Source organism: Bos taurus, chromosome X, assembly GCF_002263795.3.
Source record: "Bos taurus isolate L1 Dominette 01449 registration number 42190680 breed Hereford chromosome X, ARS-UCD2.0, whole genome shotgun sequence".
NCBI lineage: Eukaryota > Metazoa > Chordata > Mammalia > Artiodactyla > Bovidae > Bos > Bos taurus.
In genome coordinates this window covers 4,404,707-4,421,510 of record NC_037357.1, presented here as the reverse complement: position 1 = coordinate 4,421,510, position 16,804 = coordinate 4,404,707, and the positions used below count along the sequence as shown (strand labels likewise).

At 40.1% G+C, this 16,804-nt stretch overlaps 2 protein-coding genes across 4 annotated transcripts in view; both read right to left on the bottom strand.

Moving 5' to 3' along the window:
- LOC101905293 (fibrous sheath-interacting protein 2) overlaps window positions 1–12,942 on the bottom strand; it is a 65,137-nt gene extending 52,195 nt beyond the window's left edge. For all 3 annotated transcript variants that reach the window (XM_024988421.2, XM_005227444.5, XM_059883615.1), the window contains exons 1-4: window positions 12,879–12,942; window positions 11,658–11,799; window positions 10,914–11,024; window positions 10,349–10,497 (exon numbers count right to left, since the gene is read on the bottom strand). In XM_024988421.2, the coding sequence (XP_024844189.1) occupies window positions 10,349–10,497; window positions 10,914–10,957 (193 nt within the window). In that variant the 5' untranslated portion in view covers window positions 10,958–11,024; window positions 11,658–11,799; window positions 12,879–12,942. The remainder of the gene's footprint in view (window positions 1–10,348; window positions 10,498–10,913; window positions 11,025–11,657; window positions 11,800–12,878) is intronic.
- A 109-nt stretch (window positions 12,943–13,051) lies between these two features.
- LOC132344275 (fibrous sheath-interacting protein 2) lies at window positions 13,052–13,315 on the bottom strand (the record flags this gene model as incomplete). The annotated part of the gene is given in 1 exon segment (XM_059883614.1): window positions 13,052–13,315. A coding segment is annotated over 1 exon segment (99 nt), but the record flags the coding sequence as incomplete, so codon positions are not given.
- Between the last annotated feature and the right edge of the window lie 3,489 nt (window positions 13,316–16,804).

The window sequence follows — 16,804 nt, the reverse complement described above, 5'->3', positions numbered from 1 at the left end:
AGTCTCAGTCCCTTTGCGGGATCCCCAGGCTAGGAAGCCTGATGTGGGGCTCAGAACCTTCTCAACAGTGGGAGAACTTCTTTGGTATTATTGTTCTCCAGTTTGTGGGCTGCCCACTTGGCGGGTATGGGATTTGATTTTATCGTGATTGCGCCCCTACCGTGTCATTGCAGTTTCTTCTTGTCTTTGGAAGTAGGGTATCTTTTTTTGATAGGTTCCAGCATCCTCCTGTCAATGTCTGTTCAACAGCTAGTTGTGATTTTGGTGCTCTTGCAGGAGGAGATGAGCACATGTCCTCTACTCTGCCATCTTGAACTGGAAGCTCCCTCATCCTTTCAAAAGTCTTAATTTTCTTTTCTCCCTCTTTCCCTCCACTCTCTTTACTTCCATTATATTTTATTCTGTCGTTCTTGTTCTATGCATTCTTTATTGGTTCCTCCTTTTAGAACTTATTTTTTTTCTCTCTCTCAAATTTTTAGTAATGATATTTCTTATTTTCTTTTTTAAACAACTTCTTTCTCTCTCTTCCCCTTTCTTTTCTTCTCTCTCTTCAAAAAAACGTACGTATTTATTTTGGCTGTGCTGGGTCGTCACTGCTGTGTGGGCCTTTCTCTAGTTGTGGCAGGTGAAGGCTAGTCTCGAGTTGTGGTGTGCAGGCTTCTCACTGTGGTGGCTTCTCTTATTGTGGAGCATGAGCTCTTGGGCACGCGGGCTTCAGCAGCTGCAGCTCGTGGGCTCTAGATCACAGGCTCAGTATTTGTGGCAAATAGGCTTAGTTGCTCCACAGCATGTGGGATCCTCCCAGATCAGGGGTTGAACCCATGTATCACTCTCATCTCACACTCACATTTTTTCGCTTTTGATTTTACTCTTTTTCCTAGGGACTCCATAACCTCTGTTTCTTTCCTGCCTCGGTCTTCTTTTTATCTGTCCCCTTCCCTTCTTTGATTCTTTCTTTCCTCCCCACTCTCTTGCCCCCTTCATATTTCCTTTCTTCTCTCATTTCTTTCTTATTCAATAATGTTCTTTTCCCATCCTCTCCCTCGGTGCTTCACCCTCTACCTTTCTTAATTCCTTCTTTCCTCTTTCCTCCTTCTTTCCTTTCCTCCTCTGTCTCTAACTTTTCCCCTTCCATTCTCCTTTTATTCTCTTTTAGTGTCCTCTTTTTAAATCATTCTTTCCATCCATTTCTAAGTTTTTCTTTCTTTTTTATTGGCTTCTGCCTATGAATGTCCTTTCTATATGTGTGCATGTTTGGATGAATCTATCTCTGTCTTTTCTTTCTATCAATCATATATTTGTCTTCCTTTGTACATACCTACATGCCTAGCTGTCCATCTAGCTATCAGTCATCTATGTATGTTTACTGTCTCTTTACTGACTTGTACTTTTAAAATCTCTCCCATACCACACACAATTGTACTTGATATTCTTACTCACACAGTCTCTTTTTTAAGACTTTGCATATATTATGACAGTCATTAGTGACACAAGTTGTAAAATATTTTTCCATACTTTTGAGCTTTGCATGTGATGATTCTTCATCAGTCACTGCAGATAAATTATGTGCGTTTTGTTTTTGTGTGTGTTTTTTTTTTAACATGCATTCAACTAGATATGATTCAGAATAGATTAAGATTCCCTTTGTTTAATTACAGATCGCTAAAAAATTGCCTGACAGCCCACCAAACAGGATTTGCTTTAAGACCAACCCACAGAGTCAACTGGAGACTGAGTGTGCTGGGACCTGCTGGGTCAGCCGTAGTAGCGTTTAGCTAATTGTCTAGAGCATTAACCCCTGGAGAAGCGAATGGCAACCCACTCCAGTATTCTTACTTGGAGAATCCCATGGACAGAGGAGCCTGGTCGGCTACAGTCCATGGGGCTGCAAAGAGTCGGACACGACTGAGTGACTAAGCATACATACTAGCGCACAAAGAAGAAAGTCCTGGTTGGAGACACGAGGCCTGCAGCACCGGCTGTGGAACCTCCATGATGTGACTACACAGCTGCATCTGCAAATGTCTGTGGGTGACCAGGGAGGGGGCGCATAGCTGTAGGCAGGCATTCTTGGGACTGCATACACTGGCACACTGGTGGGGTGGGTGGGGGGTGACAGGAGCTGGGGAGTGGGCAGTTAGCAGGGTACCTGTTTGGAAGGTAGGATGTGCTCCAGGATATATGTTGAGGGAAAAGGCTGGAGCTGCTGCTGTATAGCCCATGGGGAAACCAGCTAGATAACCATTCCTTTGGAATTTGCATGGGGAACCCCAGAAGAACCCAGGCTATAAACAGGATTGGTGACTTCAGGCCCCTGGGCTGGCGGTTGCGCTTGGCAAGGGCCTGCCACGGAGGCCTGCTCCCATGAGAGGCTGAGTCACAAGGTCTGTGCCCTGCCTTGCCTGGGCTCCCCGCGCACTCTCTCTTTCTTTTTCTTGCAGTCTCATCTCTAAACCTTTGCTTTTATCCCTCCTCTCCCTCCCTCCCCACTTATACTTTTAAATCCTTATTTATTTATGCTTTATTGCATATAGTTGTTAACAATGTTAACAATGTTGTGTTCGTTTTAGGTGTAAAGTGATTCAGGTTCTATGAATCACACTTTTCAGATTCTTTTCTTATATGTTATCACAATGTTGAGTATAGTTCTCTGTGCTATACAGTAGGTCCTTGTTGGTTATCTATTTTAATTTCTTATACTTTTTAAGTGACTCCCCTTAAAATTTTTCTTCTGTCTTCTGCACTTCTTTTATACTGCCATTCTTATTGGCTTCTATTTTTAAAATCTGTTTCTTACCTAGCTATCCAATCTTCCTATCTATTTTAATGTATTGTTAGATCTCTCTGTCCATGACTGTATTTTCTCACTAGTTTCTCCTTTTCAGCATTCTCTTGCTGCCTCTCATGATCACACTCTTTATGGTAGCCTTTTTCCCAGAGATTCTTCCCTTATAAACTTTCTTTCCTGCCCCTTTCTTCCTTTTATTCACCCCTCCCTCCTTCCATTCCTACCTCTCTCCCTTTCTTCTCTTTTCATATCCATACACCTACATACATACATACATACCTACTTACCTAGCTATCTATCCAGCTATTAATGATCTATGTTCATTGCACTCTTTCTGTATTGACTTCTACCTTTTAGAACTCTCTCCCACCCTGCACAGTTGTACTTAATTTTCTTCCTGTATCTTCCTCTCTCATTCTCTCTGCTTATTCATGTAATTGTCTTCTGAAACATCCTCTCTAAACTGATTTTCTTCCTCCCTCCCTGCTTCCCTTCCCTGCCTTCCTTATTTCCTTCCCTCCCTCTCTCCCTTCTTCCATTTTTTAAAATAATGTTTTGACTTTTTTATTTGGCTGCACTGGATCTTACTTGTGGCATGTGGGATCTAGTTCCTTGACCAGGGATCAAACCCAGGAGTGCAGAGTCTTAGCCACTGGACCACCAGCAAAGTCCCTCTTCTTCCTTCTTAAGTTTTTACTGGCTCCTTTTTAAACTTCTCTTTCTCCCGCCCGCCCCCTTCTCTCCTTCCTTTGTACTGTCTTTACTGGATTGTCCTTTTAAAGTTCCACCTACCTAAACCTGTGCACTTATCTTCCTTGCTATGTACCTATCAATCATCTTCATTTTACTGTATTTTTATTGACTTAAAAAACCTGGCATTCTCCCCTTTCCCAACTGTACCTGAGTCTCTTCCTTTTAAACCTCTTCTTTCCTACTTCCTAATTCCTTTCTTTCCACTATTCCTGGCTGTGTCTCTCTAGCTCTCCCTTTCACTGTGTCTCTGTTCTGTCTGCTGGCTGCCTGCATCCCTCCTTTCCTTTGTCTCCCTCCCTGACCATATATCCCTCCCTTACCCCTTCTTCTCGCCTTCCTCCCTCCCTCTCTCCTTCCTTCTGCTTTTCCTGTTGAGTTTTCTGACTTGCTTTTTTAGTTTTAAAAATGTCTATTAATAATCTCTGTATATACATTTTTTTTAAATTTTCTTTTGTGACTGACTTCTTTTTAAATTCCCCTGCCCCACCTAGTGTGCTAATTTTCTCACTGGGTCCTCTTTTTCAATCTCCTCTCCCCATTTCAATCATTCTTTTGTTCTCTTTGTCTCCTTTATTCTTCTAACTTACTCCTAGCATCTTAACTTCTTTATTTTCTTTTGTCCCCTCCTTTCTTTTTTTTTAATTTCCCATGTCTCTTTCTCATTCCCTTTCTTTCCCACTCTGTATTTGTTTCCTTTGCCTCCATGTATGGATGCTTTCTTTTCTTTTCTTTTTGCTTGATTTTACTGTTTTTTTACAGGGACCTGGTTTTACACTTTTTTGTTTTCTTCTCATCTTTCTCTTTTCAACACTATCTTTCTCTATTATCTTTTTTACTTGGCTTCTTTTAAAATTATACTCTATTTTCTATCTGTTTATATCTTTTACTGTCTTCTTCAATAACTTCTCTTTAAATCTCCCATCCCCACAGTCCTACGTGAGCTTCTTACTGACTCCATCTTTTCAAGCTTCTCTCACTTTCAAACTCTTTCTCCTTTTACTTTCTCCTACCAATTCATTCTATTTCAAGTTGCCTGCCTGCTCTCCTTCCCTCCATCCCATCTTCCCACTTTCTTTTACTGTTTTTCTTCCTGCCTGCTGTGTTTCATTTTTTGCTCAATTTTTCTTATGCTTTTTTTATACCTCTTTTTTTTTTTTTTTTACTGGTACTTCCTATTTATAGTCTGTTTCTGTCCATCTGACTGCCTGCTACCAAACTATAAATCACCTATTTTTTAATCTATATATTAGGGTCTTTAAAAAATTGTTCCTTCTCATCTTTGAATCTCTTTCACTTGTACAGACCATTGTACTTGATTTTTTTCTTACTGGCTACTCCTTTTCAAACACTTTCATGCTCATCTTTCATCTCTTACCTTTTCCTTTTTGAGTGACTTGTCCTTTTCTTATTTTCCTCTCATTCATCCTCTTTTCCTTCCATTTTCCATCCTTTCCTCCCCTCCCTTTCCTTCCTTCCTTTCCTCCTCTCTCCCTCCATTCCTTCTTTCCTTTCTGTGTATCTATTGCTCCCTTTTTTCACTGTGTCTTTCTTCTCTTTTCCTGTCTTCCTTCCCTCCCTCCCCCTTCTCTATACATCTTGATGGCTTTCTCTCACTCTCTCTGGCTTTTCTGTCTTCTTTGCCTGCTGCCTGCAAGCCCTTTCCCCCCTCCTTCCCTCTCCTTCCTCTTTGCTTTCCCCCACTGCTTCTCTCCTCCTCTTTCTTCCTATATTCCCCTCACTTTCCCTCCACCCTCTTTTCCTTTGGTCTTCATTACTTTTCTCCTTCTTATCTTTCTCCCTCTAACAGCCTGTTCCCTCTGTCATAGCAGCCTCTCTACTCCTTCGCTTCCTTCCTCTTCTCTCAGTTCTCCAGTGTTTAAACACTCTTCTTTACTTCTTCTTGCTTTTCTTTTCTGTATTGTCTTTTTTTATTGGCTTCTTTTTACAGTCCTACCTATACCTATGTGTTTATCTAGGTATCAAATCATCTATCTTCATTTCACTGTATTTTTTATTGGTTTTTACACTTTAGCTGTACTTCAGCAACACACCACATAGAATTTTACTTGATTTTCTTACTGGCTTCATTTAAAAAACTGTTCTTTTCTTCTCTTTTCCCCCCAAACGTTCCTTCTATTCTTTTTGCACTGTGGCTCAGATCATGAACTCCTTACTGCCAAATTCAGACTTAAATTGAAGATACTGGAGAAAACCACTAGACCATTCAGGTATAACCTAAATCAAATCACTTACGATTATACGGTGGCAGTGAGAAATAGATTTAAGGGACTAGATCTGATAGATAGAGTGCCTGATGAACTATGGACGGAGGTTCATGACATTGTACAGGAGGCAGTGATCAAGACCATCCCCAAGAAAAGAATGCCAAAAAGCAAAATGGCTGTCTGAGGAGGCCTTACAAGTAGCTATGAAAAGAAGAGAAGCCAAAAGAAAAGGAGGAAAGGAAACACATACCCATTTGAATGCAGAGTTCCAAAGAATAGCAAGAAGAGATAAGCAAGCCTTCTTTAGTGATCAGTGCTAAGAAATGGAGGAAAACAATAGAATGGGGAAGACTAGAGATCTCTTCAAGAAAATCAGAGATACCAAGGGAACATTTCATGCAAAGATGGCTCAATAAAGGACAGAAATGGTATGGACCTAACAGAAGCAGAAGATATTAAGAAGAGGTGGCAAGACACAGAACTGTACAAAAAAGATCTTCATGACCCAGATAACAATGATAGTGTGATTGCTCACCTAGAGCCAGACATCCTGGAGTGCAAAGTCAAGTGGGCCTTAGGATGCATTACTACGAACAAAGCTAGTGGAGGTGATGGAATTCCAGCTGAGCTATTTCAAGTCCTAAAAGATGATGCTGTGAAAGTGCTGCACTCAATATGCCAGCAAATTGGAAAACTCAGCAGTGGCCACAGGACTGGAAAAGGTCAGTTTTCATTCCAATCCCAAAGAAAGGCAATGCCAAAGAATGCCCCAAACTGCTGCACAATTGCACTCATCTCACACACTAGCAAAGTCATGCTTAAAATTCTCCAAGCCAGGCTTCTACAGTACAGGAACCGTGAACTTCCAGATGTTCAAGCTGGTTTTAGAAAAGGCAGAGGAACCAGAGATCAAATTGCCAACATCTGCTGGATCATCAAAAAAGCGAGAGAGTTCCAGAAAAACATCTATTTCTGCTTTATTGTCTATGCCAAAGCCTTTGACTGTGTGGATCACAATAAACTGTGGAAAATTCTGAAAGAGATGGGAATACCAGACCACCTGACCTGCCTCTTGAGAAATCTGTATGCAGGTCAGGACGCAACAGTTAGAACTGGACATGGAACAACAGACTGGTTCCAAATAGGAAAAGGAGTTCGTCAAGGCTGTATACTGTCATCCTGCTTACTTAACTTATATGCAGAGTACATCAGGAGAAACGCTGGGCTGGATGAAGCACAAGCTGGAATCAAGATTGCTGGGAGAAATATCAGTAACCTCAGATATGCAGATGACACCACCCTTAGGGCAGAAAGTGAAGAAGAACTAAAGAGCTCTTGATGAAAGTGAAAGAGGAGTGTGAACAGTTGGCTTAAAGCTCAACATTCAGAAAACTAAGATCACGGCAATCTGGTCCCATCACTTCATGGGAAATAGATGGGGAAACAGTGGGAACAGTGTCAGACTTTATTTTTCTGGGCTCCAAAATCACTGTAGATGGTGATGGCAGCCATGAAATTAAAAGACTCTTACTCCTGGAAGGAAAGTTATGACCAACCCAGACAGCATATTAAAAGCAGAGACATGACTTTGCCAACAAAGGTCCGTCTAGTCAAGGCTATGGTTTTTCCAGTGGTCATGTATGGATGTGAGAGTTGGATTATAAAGAAAGCTGAGAACCCAAGAGTTGATGCTTTTGAACTGTGGTGTTGGAGAAGACTCTTGAGAGTCCCTTGGACTGGCAAGGAGATCCAACCTGTCCATCCTAAAGGAAATCAGTCCTGGGTGTTCATTGGAGGGGACTGATGTTGAAGCTGAAACTCCAATACTTTGGCCACCTGATGCGAAGAGCTGACTCATTTCAAAAGATCCTGATGCTGGGAAAGATTGAAGGCAGGAGCAGAGGGACAACAGAGGATGAGATGGTGGATGGCATCACTGACTCAATGGAGATGAGTTGAATAGACTCAGGGAGTTGGTGATGGACAGGAGGCCTGGTGTGCTGCCAGTCCGTGGGGTCACAAAGAGCTGGACACAACTGAGCGACGGAACTGAACTGAACTAAAGCCCACCAGGGAAGGCCCCCTCGGAAGTCTCCTTTTTAAACAGCCCTCTTCCCCAAATTGTACTTGAATTTTTTACTTACTCTTTCTTTTCAAGCCTCTTATACAATCACATTCCCTCTTTTTATTTTACTTTTTTCCTACTGTCCCATCCTTTAAACACTTACCTTCTTTTCTTTGTTTTCTGATTTAATTCTCTTTGTCTTTTACTTGCTGCCTTTGATCCTTTTGCTTTACATTTTTTGTCTTCCCTTCTCCCTCCTTCACCCTCCCTCTCACTCCTTTTAAACTCACTTTTGAGGGCTCCTCTTCTGAAACGTTTCTTTCTTTCTCTCATCTGCTGTCTTGTTTTGTACTTTCATTTATTTCTGGGTTACTCTTTTAAAAAGTGTTTCTTTATTTGCCGTAGCAGGTCTTAGTTGTAGCCTGTGGTGTCTTGGCTTTGTTGGGCGTGTGAGATCTTTAGCTGTGGTGTGCAAACCCTTAGTTGGGGGCATGTGCCTCTACTTCCCTGACCAGGGACTGAACTGGGCCCCCTGTATTTGAAGCACAGAGTCCTAACCACTGGACCACCAGGGAAAGCCCTCTGGCTTATTCTTTTAAAGTTGGGTTTCTACCTATCTATTATCTATCATGTTTATTTTACAGGTTTTTTTTTTAATTCCTCTGACTCCTTTTGAAGTCTCTCTCTCGCACAGTCACATTCTCTTTTCATTTTATTTTTTCCTATAACTTATTCATTAAAATTTTTTTCTTTCCTTCCCTTCCTTTTCTCCTTATTCCCATTTTTAATAGCTCCTTTTCATGCCTTTTCTTTTGCTTTTCTCTTTTCTTTGCCTGCCTGCATGCCTGCCTTCTTCCCTTTTCTTTCTTCTTATTTTATTCTCTTTTTACAGGCTTCTCTTTTCAAACTGTCTGCTTTCCTTCTCCCTTTCTCTCTTCCTTCCTTCTATTTTTTTTTTTGTCCTGCCTTTTTTACTGGCTCCTATTTTATAAAACTCATCCTAATTTACCTCTTTTCTATATTTCTTTTCTCTCTCTTTCTCTGTCCCTTCTTCTCTTTCTTCCATGGTTTCTCTCTCTATGTTCCTGTATTGCTTTTCTTACTGGCTACTGGCTCTTCCTTTTTGAAGTATGTTCATATTTTCTGCCTTCCATCTATCCATCTTCCCTCCCTTCTACCTTCCCCTCCCCCCTTATTTAATGCTAGTCTTCTGTAACTTTTGAAATCCTTCTCTTTCCTTATTGTACTATACTTTTTCTCTCCCTTTTGCTCTGTGTCTCTGTTTCTCCTCTTTCATTTCCTTCTTTGCCTTTTTTATTTTTCATTTTTTGTTTTATTTTCTTTTACTGACTTTTTAACTTCCTCCTTTTTAATGTTAATATTTTCCTTTTCTCCTATTCTCCCTCTCCTACTGGATCCTTTTATTCCATTCAGTCTATCTTCAATGTACTGCTTTTTCATATTGGCATCTCCTTTTTAAGTCTCTCTCTTTTTCTTCTACTAACTTCTCATGTTTTCCCCTATTACTCCCTGCCCAAATTGTATTAGATTTTCCTACTGGCTTCTTTTCAAATTTTTTTCTCACTCTCACATTCTTTTTTTTTTTTTTTTTTTACTTTTTTCTGTTCACATATCCTTTTTAAACTTTATTCTCTCTCTTCCTCCTACTGCTTTGTTTCTCTAGTTTTGTCTGTGTGTCTTTTTCTTGCTCCCCTTCTTTCACTCTTTGTCTTCTTTGTTTGCTTTTCTTCCTCATACTCCTTGTCTTTTTTCTTGTTTCTTTGGCCTTTGTCTCCTTCCCACTCCCTCATGGTGTGTGTGTGTGTGTGTGCACACGCGCGCATGTGCATGTATATTTTCTTACTAGCTTCTTCTGCTTAATATTCTTCTTTTTCATTCATTCACTTTCCTCCTCTTTATATTCTCCATTTCATTCTTTCTTTTTGTATCATATTTTCTCCTTCTCAACCTTTTTGTTCTTTCTATTTCTATTTCTTGTTTAGGATATTTTAAATGTCTCTTCCTTTTTTCTACTTAATTTTCTTTCTCTTTTCTCTTTCTAGCTTACTGTTTTGTATAATCCTTTCTTAGTGGACCTCAGTTAAAATTTTCTCTATTTTTCATTCATTGTCTCCCTCTTTGTTTCAGTCTGTTTTGGGGGTAATGTTTTGTCTACTGGCTCATTTTCTCTATCTATATATAACTGTCTCTTTCCCTTTTTGTTGTTGTTCTGTCTCCTCTACTGGCTCCTTTTTAAACTCCTAGTAAGGCAGTCTTGTCTGCTGAGCCACTTTACAGAAGTGTGTAATTTGTTTAAAATGTCTGTAACATAACAATATTGTGTGAATGTTGTGGCTGTCTGTACATTCTCTACAACTTGACCTGTAAGTGGAAGTGCCTGGTAAGTGTGAGCTTCTAGAATTTCTCTTTGCAAGGGCTTTGTCACCTCACTATATTAGCACATAGACGGGTTTTTACAAGCCACTGATAATAAATATTTATGCATATTCTACTTACCTTTGTCTTTTATTGTTTCTCTCTCATCTTCTGTTTCATCTTGACTTCTGTTTTCAAATACATTTTCTTCTGATCCTTCTCTCTGAAGGTAATTCCTTTGCATTTTTGGTAAATAATAAGGGATTTTTTTTCTCGAGTTGTGCTTTTTTCTAAATATTAAAAATATATATATTCAGTGTTTAAAATTTAATATCAACTTGCCACTGGAAATGTATAACAGATACTTCAAATATGATGGTACATTTGAAGGAAGCCCTCTTTCTTGAGATTTCTAAAATCAGAGTACAGAGCTAGGAAGGTAATAAAGGTAAGTTTTCCTTTTGCTGTCCAGCTTGAAGAATGTATTTTAATAACAAGGTCCAACTGAACTCATTGCCTACTTTCTGGAGACTGGTCCCATTGTAGACCAGCACTTAAAGTTCAGGTTCAGACCAGACTGGCTCTTTCCATCAATAGCTATCCTTGTGAATTTAAGTCACTTCTGAAAATCCACACTTTAAAATATCAAAATTAGCAAAACCCTTTCCTCAAAACAGCCCAAGTTATTGTTCAAAGGTCACTCTACCTTACGGTGAGCATCTTTGTTGACTTTTTTACATTGTTCTTCATATCTTGCTTCTCTGTTTACTTCTTCTCCAATCTTTGACAGCAGTAACATTTCTTGTGTTTTCCGTTCCTAAAGAGCACAATGTCATGGTAGTCAGCAGGGCTTCTCTTTTATAATCTTTTTCTTTCTTTCTTTCTTTTTTTTTTTTTTTTTTTGATCAATAAGCAAATTAGGTCAAATTAAGACCCTTATAGGAACTTGGACAACCATAATGAAAATCTTACACTGGCTTTAGAATGGGCTTATGCTTCAAAGGTAGATCTCAAAAGATGCTGGAAAGGTGATTTTCTCTTATAGATTTGAGGAATTATTATATGTAATATGTTGCCCTTAAATGTATTCTGACAGAGAGCCAGAACAAATAGCCTTGTCTGAGCATTGAGGAGTGAGAATACAGACATGATTATTTTTCACTAGTTAAATTCTAAAACTTTAAGAGCAGATGAAGTGTGTCTATACTATGATGGTATGTAATTTGTGGTATCAGTCTCACTATGTTAAGTAAAAGCTTGTCTGTTATAACGGTGATACAAGATTAATAGCAGTTTATTATTTTAAAATAATTATGATTTTTTAAAGCAGTGGTTTATTTCTTAGACCTGAAATAACTTCAGGTAATATGGTGGGACTGCTAAAAATGTTTATAAATAAAATAATCACACATAATTTCCCCATCAATATTTATAATTTGGTGTTTCTCACTTCTTCAGTTTGTCTCCAGAGACTAAGTTTTCTTCTAACGTGGTCCCGATGTCGTCTTTCTTCTTCCTTTATCCGGAGTACGTTCTGCTTTTCTGCCGTGTGTTCAAGCTTGTTTAATTCCAAGCTAATCATATCTAAATATCTAAGTAAAAGTGAAAATTTAAGGGAAGATAAACTGGGTGTTTCCCTTATGATGGTATTATCTACTCTGATATTCCCAAACCACCTTCTGGGGTTGTTTTTTATTTCTTAAACTACAGGAATGTAGAGTTCTTTAAGCTAACGTGATCCACCAACTCACCATGATGTACTCATCAGACTGTTTACTGTGGTCAGGACAATGGCAAAATGTAGAACAGACTGATTTAAAGCATTTTATACAGAGATTAGTCCTATTCAGGAGCTCTGTAACATGAGTTTCCAAAGACGGCTGAAGTCAACTTAAGGACTGACTTCAAAAAACAAGTATATTTGAATTTTCTTTAAAAAATAAGTGGCTATTGGCCTCTCTGTCATTGTCAAGTCCTTGAACAATCTCTCATGTGTAGACAGGCCTGAAGACTGCCAGTCTGCCACTTGGTGAATCAGTATATATTCTGGCTTGACATGAATCCATGGAATATAAGAGGTAGGTGATGGGGAACTGGCCCTCACCCCTGATAAAGGAAAAAGAGAAGGAACTATAACTCATCCATTTGCCTCCTGGGGCATGGGCTCAGCCGCTGAATAATAAGATTGAATGTGTGTGAGTAATAGCTAAATGAACATTCATGGTTGGTTGGGGAGGTAACACCTGTTTATATTAACATCAGATGAAAGTTATAGCAACTCTCTCTGTTTTATCCAGCCAGTAATTTCCTTAAACTTAAGTTTGAAATGTGCTAATGACACCTTTCCCTCTACTACTATGAACTTGGGTTTCCCAAGCTCAGGGAGCTGTACTTCGGAATTGTTCTTCAAATATCAGTTTGTCTTACCTCTTGGGTTCCTCATGACTCCATTTTCTCAGGTAGAACCTCTTTCCTAGCTATGGTATCAAAGTTTCCAATCCCTGCTATCTCTTAATCTCCTTTCTTTTCAGTCCACATTGAAGACTATAGGAAGTTAAATTGTGTCTAATACTTTTTAAATTATTCTGCTTTCAATTATTTCTAGTACTTTTTACAGTTTTCTGGAGTCCACAATACGTCCACAAAAAATATGCATTAACTTTGGTCATACCTTTGCTTTATCAACAGCTCTTGGTCTGGAGTTGTTCGTTTATTTTCTTGTAACAGCCAGCCTTTGGAACTGTGTGCTGCCATGACGGTCACAGGCTCTCTTGGTTTCACAACAATTTTTTTTACTTGTTTTTCAATCATTTCCTGGGAGGGAAAAAAAAGAAGTACAGTGTTTATATTGGCCAGAAATAACCTTGTCCTTTGATATGACTTCTCATGTTTTGGGCTTGGTAAACATCCTGTAGTTTACAAACGGTTAATTAACCTGCATTTAAGTCTTTCTTCCACAACCTACATAAAAACTTTCTTACGGGCCTCAAATAAAACAAATTCAAGTACTTAACTTACTTGTTCTCTTACATAGTTTCTTTCGGAGTCTAATTTCAAACGGGTGAGATACTGCCTGTACTTATTCAATTCCTTCAAGGTGCATACAACCTATAAAAACAAATATATAAATATTTGTTGTAACAATATGTTACAAAAAAGTTGTAACAATCATGAAACTTTCCAGAGAAAAGAGTCATAAGAACATTCATTTTAGTAACAATTTTGGGATCAAGGCTAGTGATAGCACATTTTGGTAACAGTTTAGAAGGCAATATCTCTCTACGGTGGCTGTATCACCAGGAAATGTCTACCTAAATAATATTACTTCAATAATATGGTTCACACAAAATAAATGTTATTAAAATATCAGTATATATAATGATGTTTAACTTTCAGAAGAATTTATTCTATAAGCACCCCCCATCCCCACCCCCACCCACACCCCCATCCAACCAGTCTGCAGCCCGCGTCCATCACTGCCCTCACACAGGGGCTCGGCAGCAAAGCACATAATAAAACCCTCCAGATTTTCTTCTTTTTCTTTTCTTAATTTTCTACTTTAAAAAAATATTCCCTTGATACAAACTTACTCTGTTCAAAGAACAAATATTCATCTTTCTGTGCCTGGAGGTACCAAGTAGTCATTACCATCTAAGTAAATGGGCAAGTACTTCAAATTAACACAAGTAAGCTACTGGCTGAGAGCCATGAACCATGGACCATCAGGGAGACATTCTTCAAAACCAATCCCTGAAAATAATATGAAATGGGCAGAAAAAAATCCTTACACGTTAGAAATTGCTCAAAATAATATTCACTCATACATCGGGTAGTTTCATAATGTTGCATATATGCAGTATCTCCAATAAATATATTAATAGTGCCCAATTTTCTCAAACTCAACTTTAAAAAATATGTATATATATTATTGTAGACAAATTCCTAAGGTTGCAAACCTTTCCTTCATCTCCATCATAATGTACAACCTACTATGTTAGCAATGTTTTCAGGCTGCACTTCAAACAATTTGAGAAAATTAAAATTTACAGCTGAAACTCTACACTGTTGTGAGTGTGAGTATGTGTGTGCTCAGTTGTGTCTGACTTCTTTGCAACCCCACAGAGCCTGCCAGGCTCCTCTGTCCACGGTATTTTCCAGGCAAGAATACTGAAGCAGGTTGCCATTTCCTACTCCAGGAGGTCTTCCTAAAATAGGGATGGACCCCACGTTCTCTTGTGTCTCCTGCGTTGGCTCTACCAAACACACAAAAACAACAGCAGGAGGATCGGGCACTTGGAATTTTAAATCATGCCCCTCCCCATCAGTCTCAGCTAAACTAAACGTACATTTGTTGCTCATTATGTTGCGTCCTGAGGTGAATTATTCCCTTGCCCAAATGGCTGAATACCTTGAAAATATCACTCCTTGCCGAAAGAGCTGATGCCTGGCTTAAATATTTAAATAATTTACTATACTTGGACCCCTTGCATGCTTAGTCGCTCAGTCGTGTCTGACGCTTTGTGACCCCATGGACTGTAGCACACCAGGCTCCTCTGTCCATGGGGATTCTCCAGGCAAGAATATTGGAGTGAGTTGCCACTCAAGGGGTGACCCCCTTAAAACCCAGCTATTTGGTGCATTAATTTGAATAATTCCCAAGTCAGACTCAGTCCCAACATGAGTCCACAGAGAATTGCCCCCTAAAGGATATCAGTGTTAGAAAGAGTTTACTTTACTGAAGAGGTATCTATTCTGGCCCCAAAGTCCAGAAGTTCCAATCTTACTTTCCAAACATAGTGAAGGCTACAAAAACAAACCAATCTGAGAATGTCCAGGACAAGTATCCAGTTCCCGAAGTGGGTTTTAGAATGGCTGTTATGCCAAACTGCTTTTTTCCAGTTTACTCACCTGCAGTCTATCTTCAGTCACTCCCATATCTTCAAGCTCCTGTCTGAGGGGGAAGAATTACAAATACTCAGCATTTGACATTATGCATGAAATGAAATATATGTTATACGTTCTCACTATTTAAAATATTTACTCAGAGAGTAGCCAAGATAACAGCATAAGAAAACTCTGAGCTTACTTCCTCCCTTGGGCACACCAAAATTACAACTATATACAGAGAAGCTATTGATAAGAATGACCTGAAAGATGAGCAGACAAGATCTTCCACAACTACAGATATGAAGAAGGAGACACGGTAAGATGGACAGGAAGGGTGGAGAAGGGTATAGTCAAGACTCACAACCACAGGTCGGCAACCCATACGTGCTGGCTTAGTCGCCTCAGCTGTGTGTCCCACTCTTTGGGACGCCATGGACTGGAGCCCACCCGGCTTTCTCTGTCCAGGGGATTCTCCAGGCAAGAAAACTGGATTGGATTGCCAAGCCTTCCTCCAGGGATCTTCCCAACCCAGGAGTCGAACCCAGGTCTCCCTGTATTGCAGGTGGATTCTTAACCATCTGAGCCACCAGGCAACCAATATACAGGAGGATAGAAGGAAAATGGTAACCCACTCCAGTATTCTTGCCTGGAGAATCCCATGGACGGAGAAGCCTGGTAGGCTACAGTCCATGGGGTCGCAAAGAGTCGGACATGACTGAGTGACTTCCACTTACTTACTTAATTATAATTGAAGAGATTCACCACAAGAAGCAAGGAGTCTGAGCACACTAGATTTCCTAGCCTGGGTCCTGAGCTGGGAAGAATAAGCCCTCGGAACATTTGGCTTTGAAGGCCAGCAGGGCTTCCTTTCAGGAGACCCAGGAGCTGTGAGAAACTGAGACTCCACTCTGAAAGGGTGAACCCAAAATCTCACATGCTCCGGGACCCAGGGCAGAAGCAGTGATTTGAAAGGAGCCTCGATCAGACCTACCTGTTGATCTGGAGAATCTCCTGAAGAGGCAAGAAACAACTACAGCTTACCCTGGGACACATATGCTGCAGCAACCATTTTAAGGTGCTTGTTGGACCGTGAGCACTCTGCTGCTGGCAAGGGCCAGTTTGAAATCCTCCCTCTAGATTATTAGTACTGTGACCCAGCCCTCCCCCCAGTCTATTGGCACTAATCCTGGCACACCCCAAACCAAGCCGCTAGCCAGGCAGGGTCACAGCCTCACTCAGCAACAAGTCATTTGCCGTAGGAGCTTCTGAGTCCCCAGTCACCCAAGAACCACGCTTGCCCACCAGAGGTCCCAGGACCCAGCCCCAAACACCGGTGGGCCAGCAGCCTATGCACTAGGCAATGCCTGGTAACCACCAGACCAGGGGTCCACCCATGGTACTCAGCCCCACCACAATGGAAGGGCTCATGCAGCCCATATAGAAAGCACTCCTGGAGCATATAGCTCTGATGACCAGAGGAAGTGACAGAGTGTATTTAATGTGACCAAAGGGGAAAATCTACAGCAAAGAATACTCTACCTGGAAAAGTATCATTCAGAGTTGAAGAAGAGATAAAGACTTTTAGAGACAAGTAAAAGCTAAGTGTTCAACACCACAACATATGCTTTTTACAAGAAATGTTTAAAGAACTTCTCTAAGCAAAAAAGAAAAGGCTATTACCACCAAATAAGAAAAGAATAAATAAGTGAA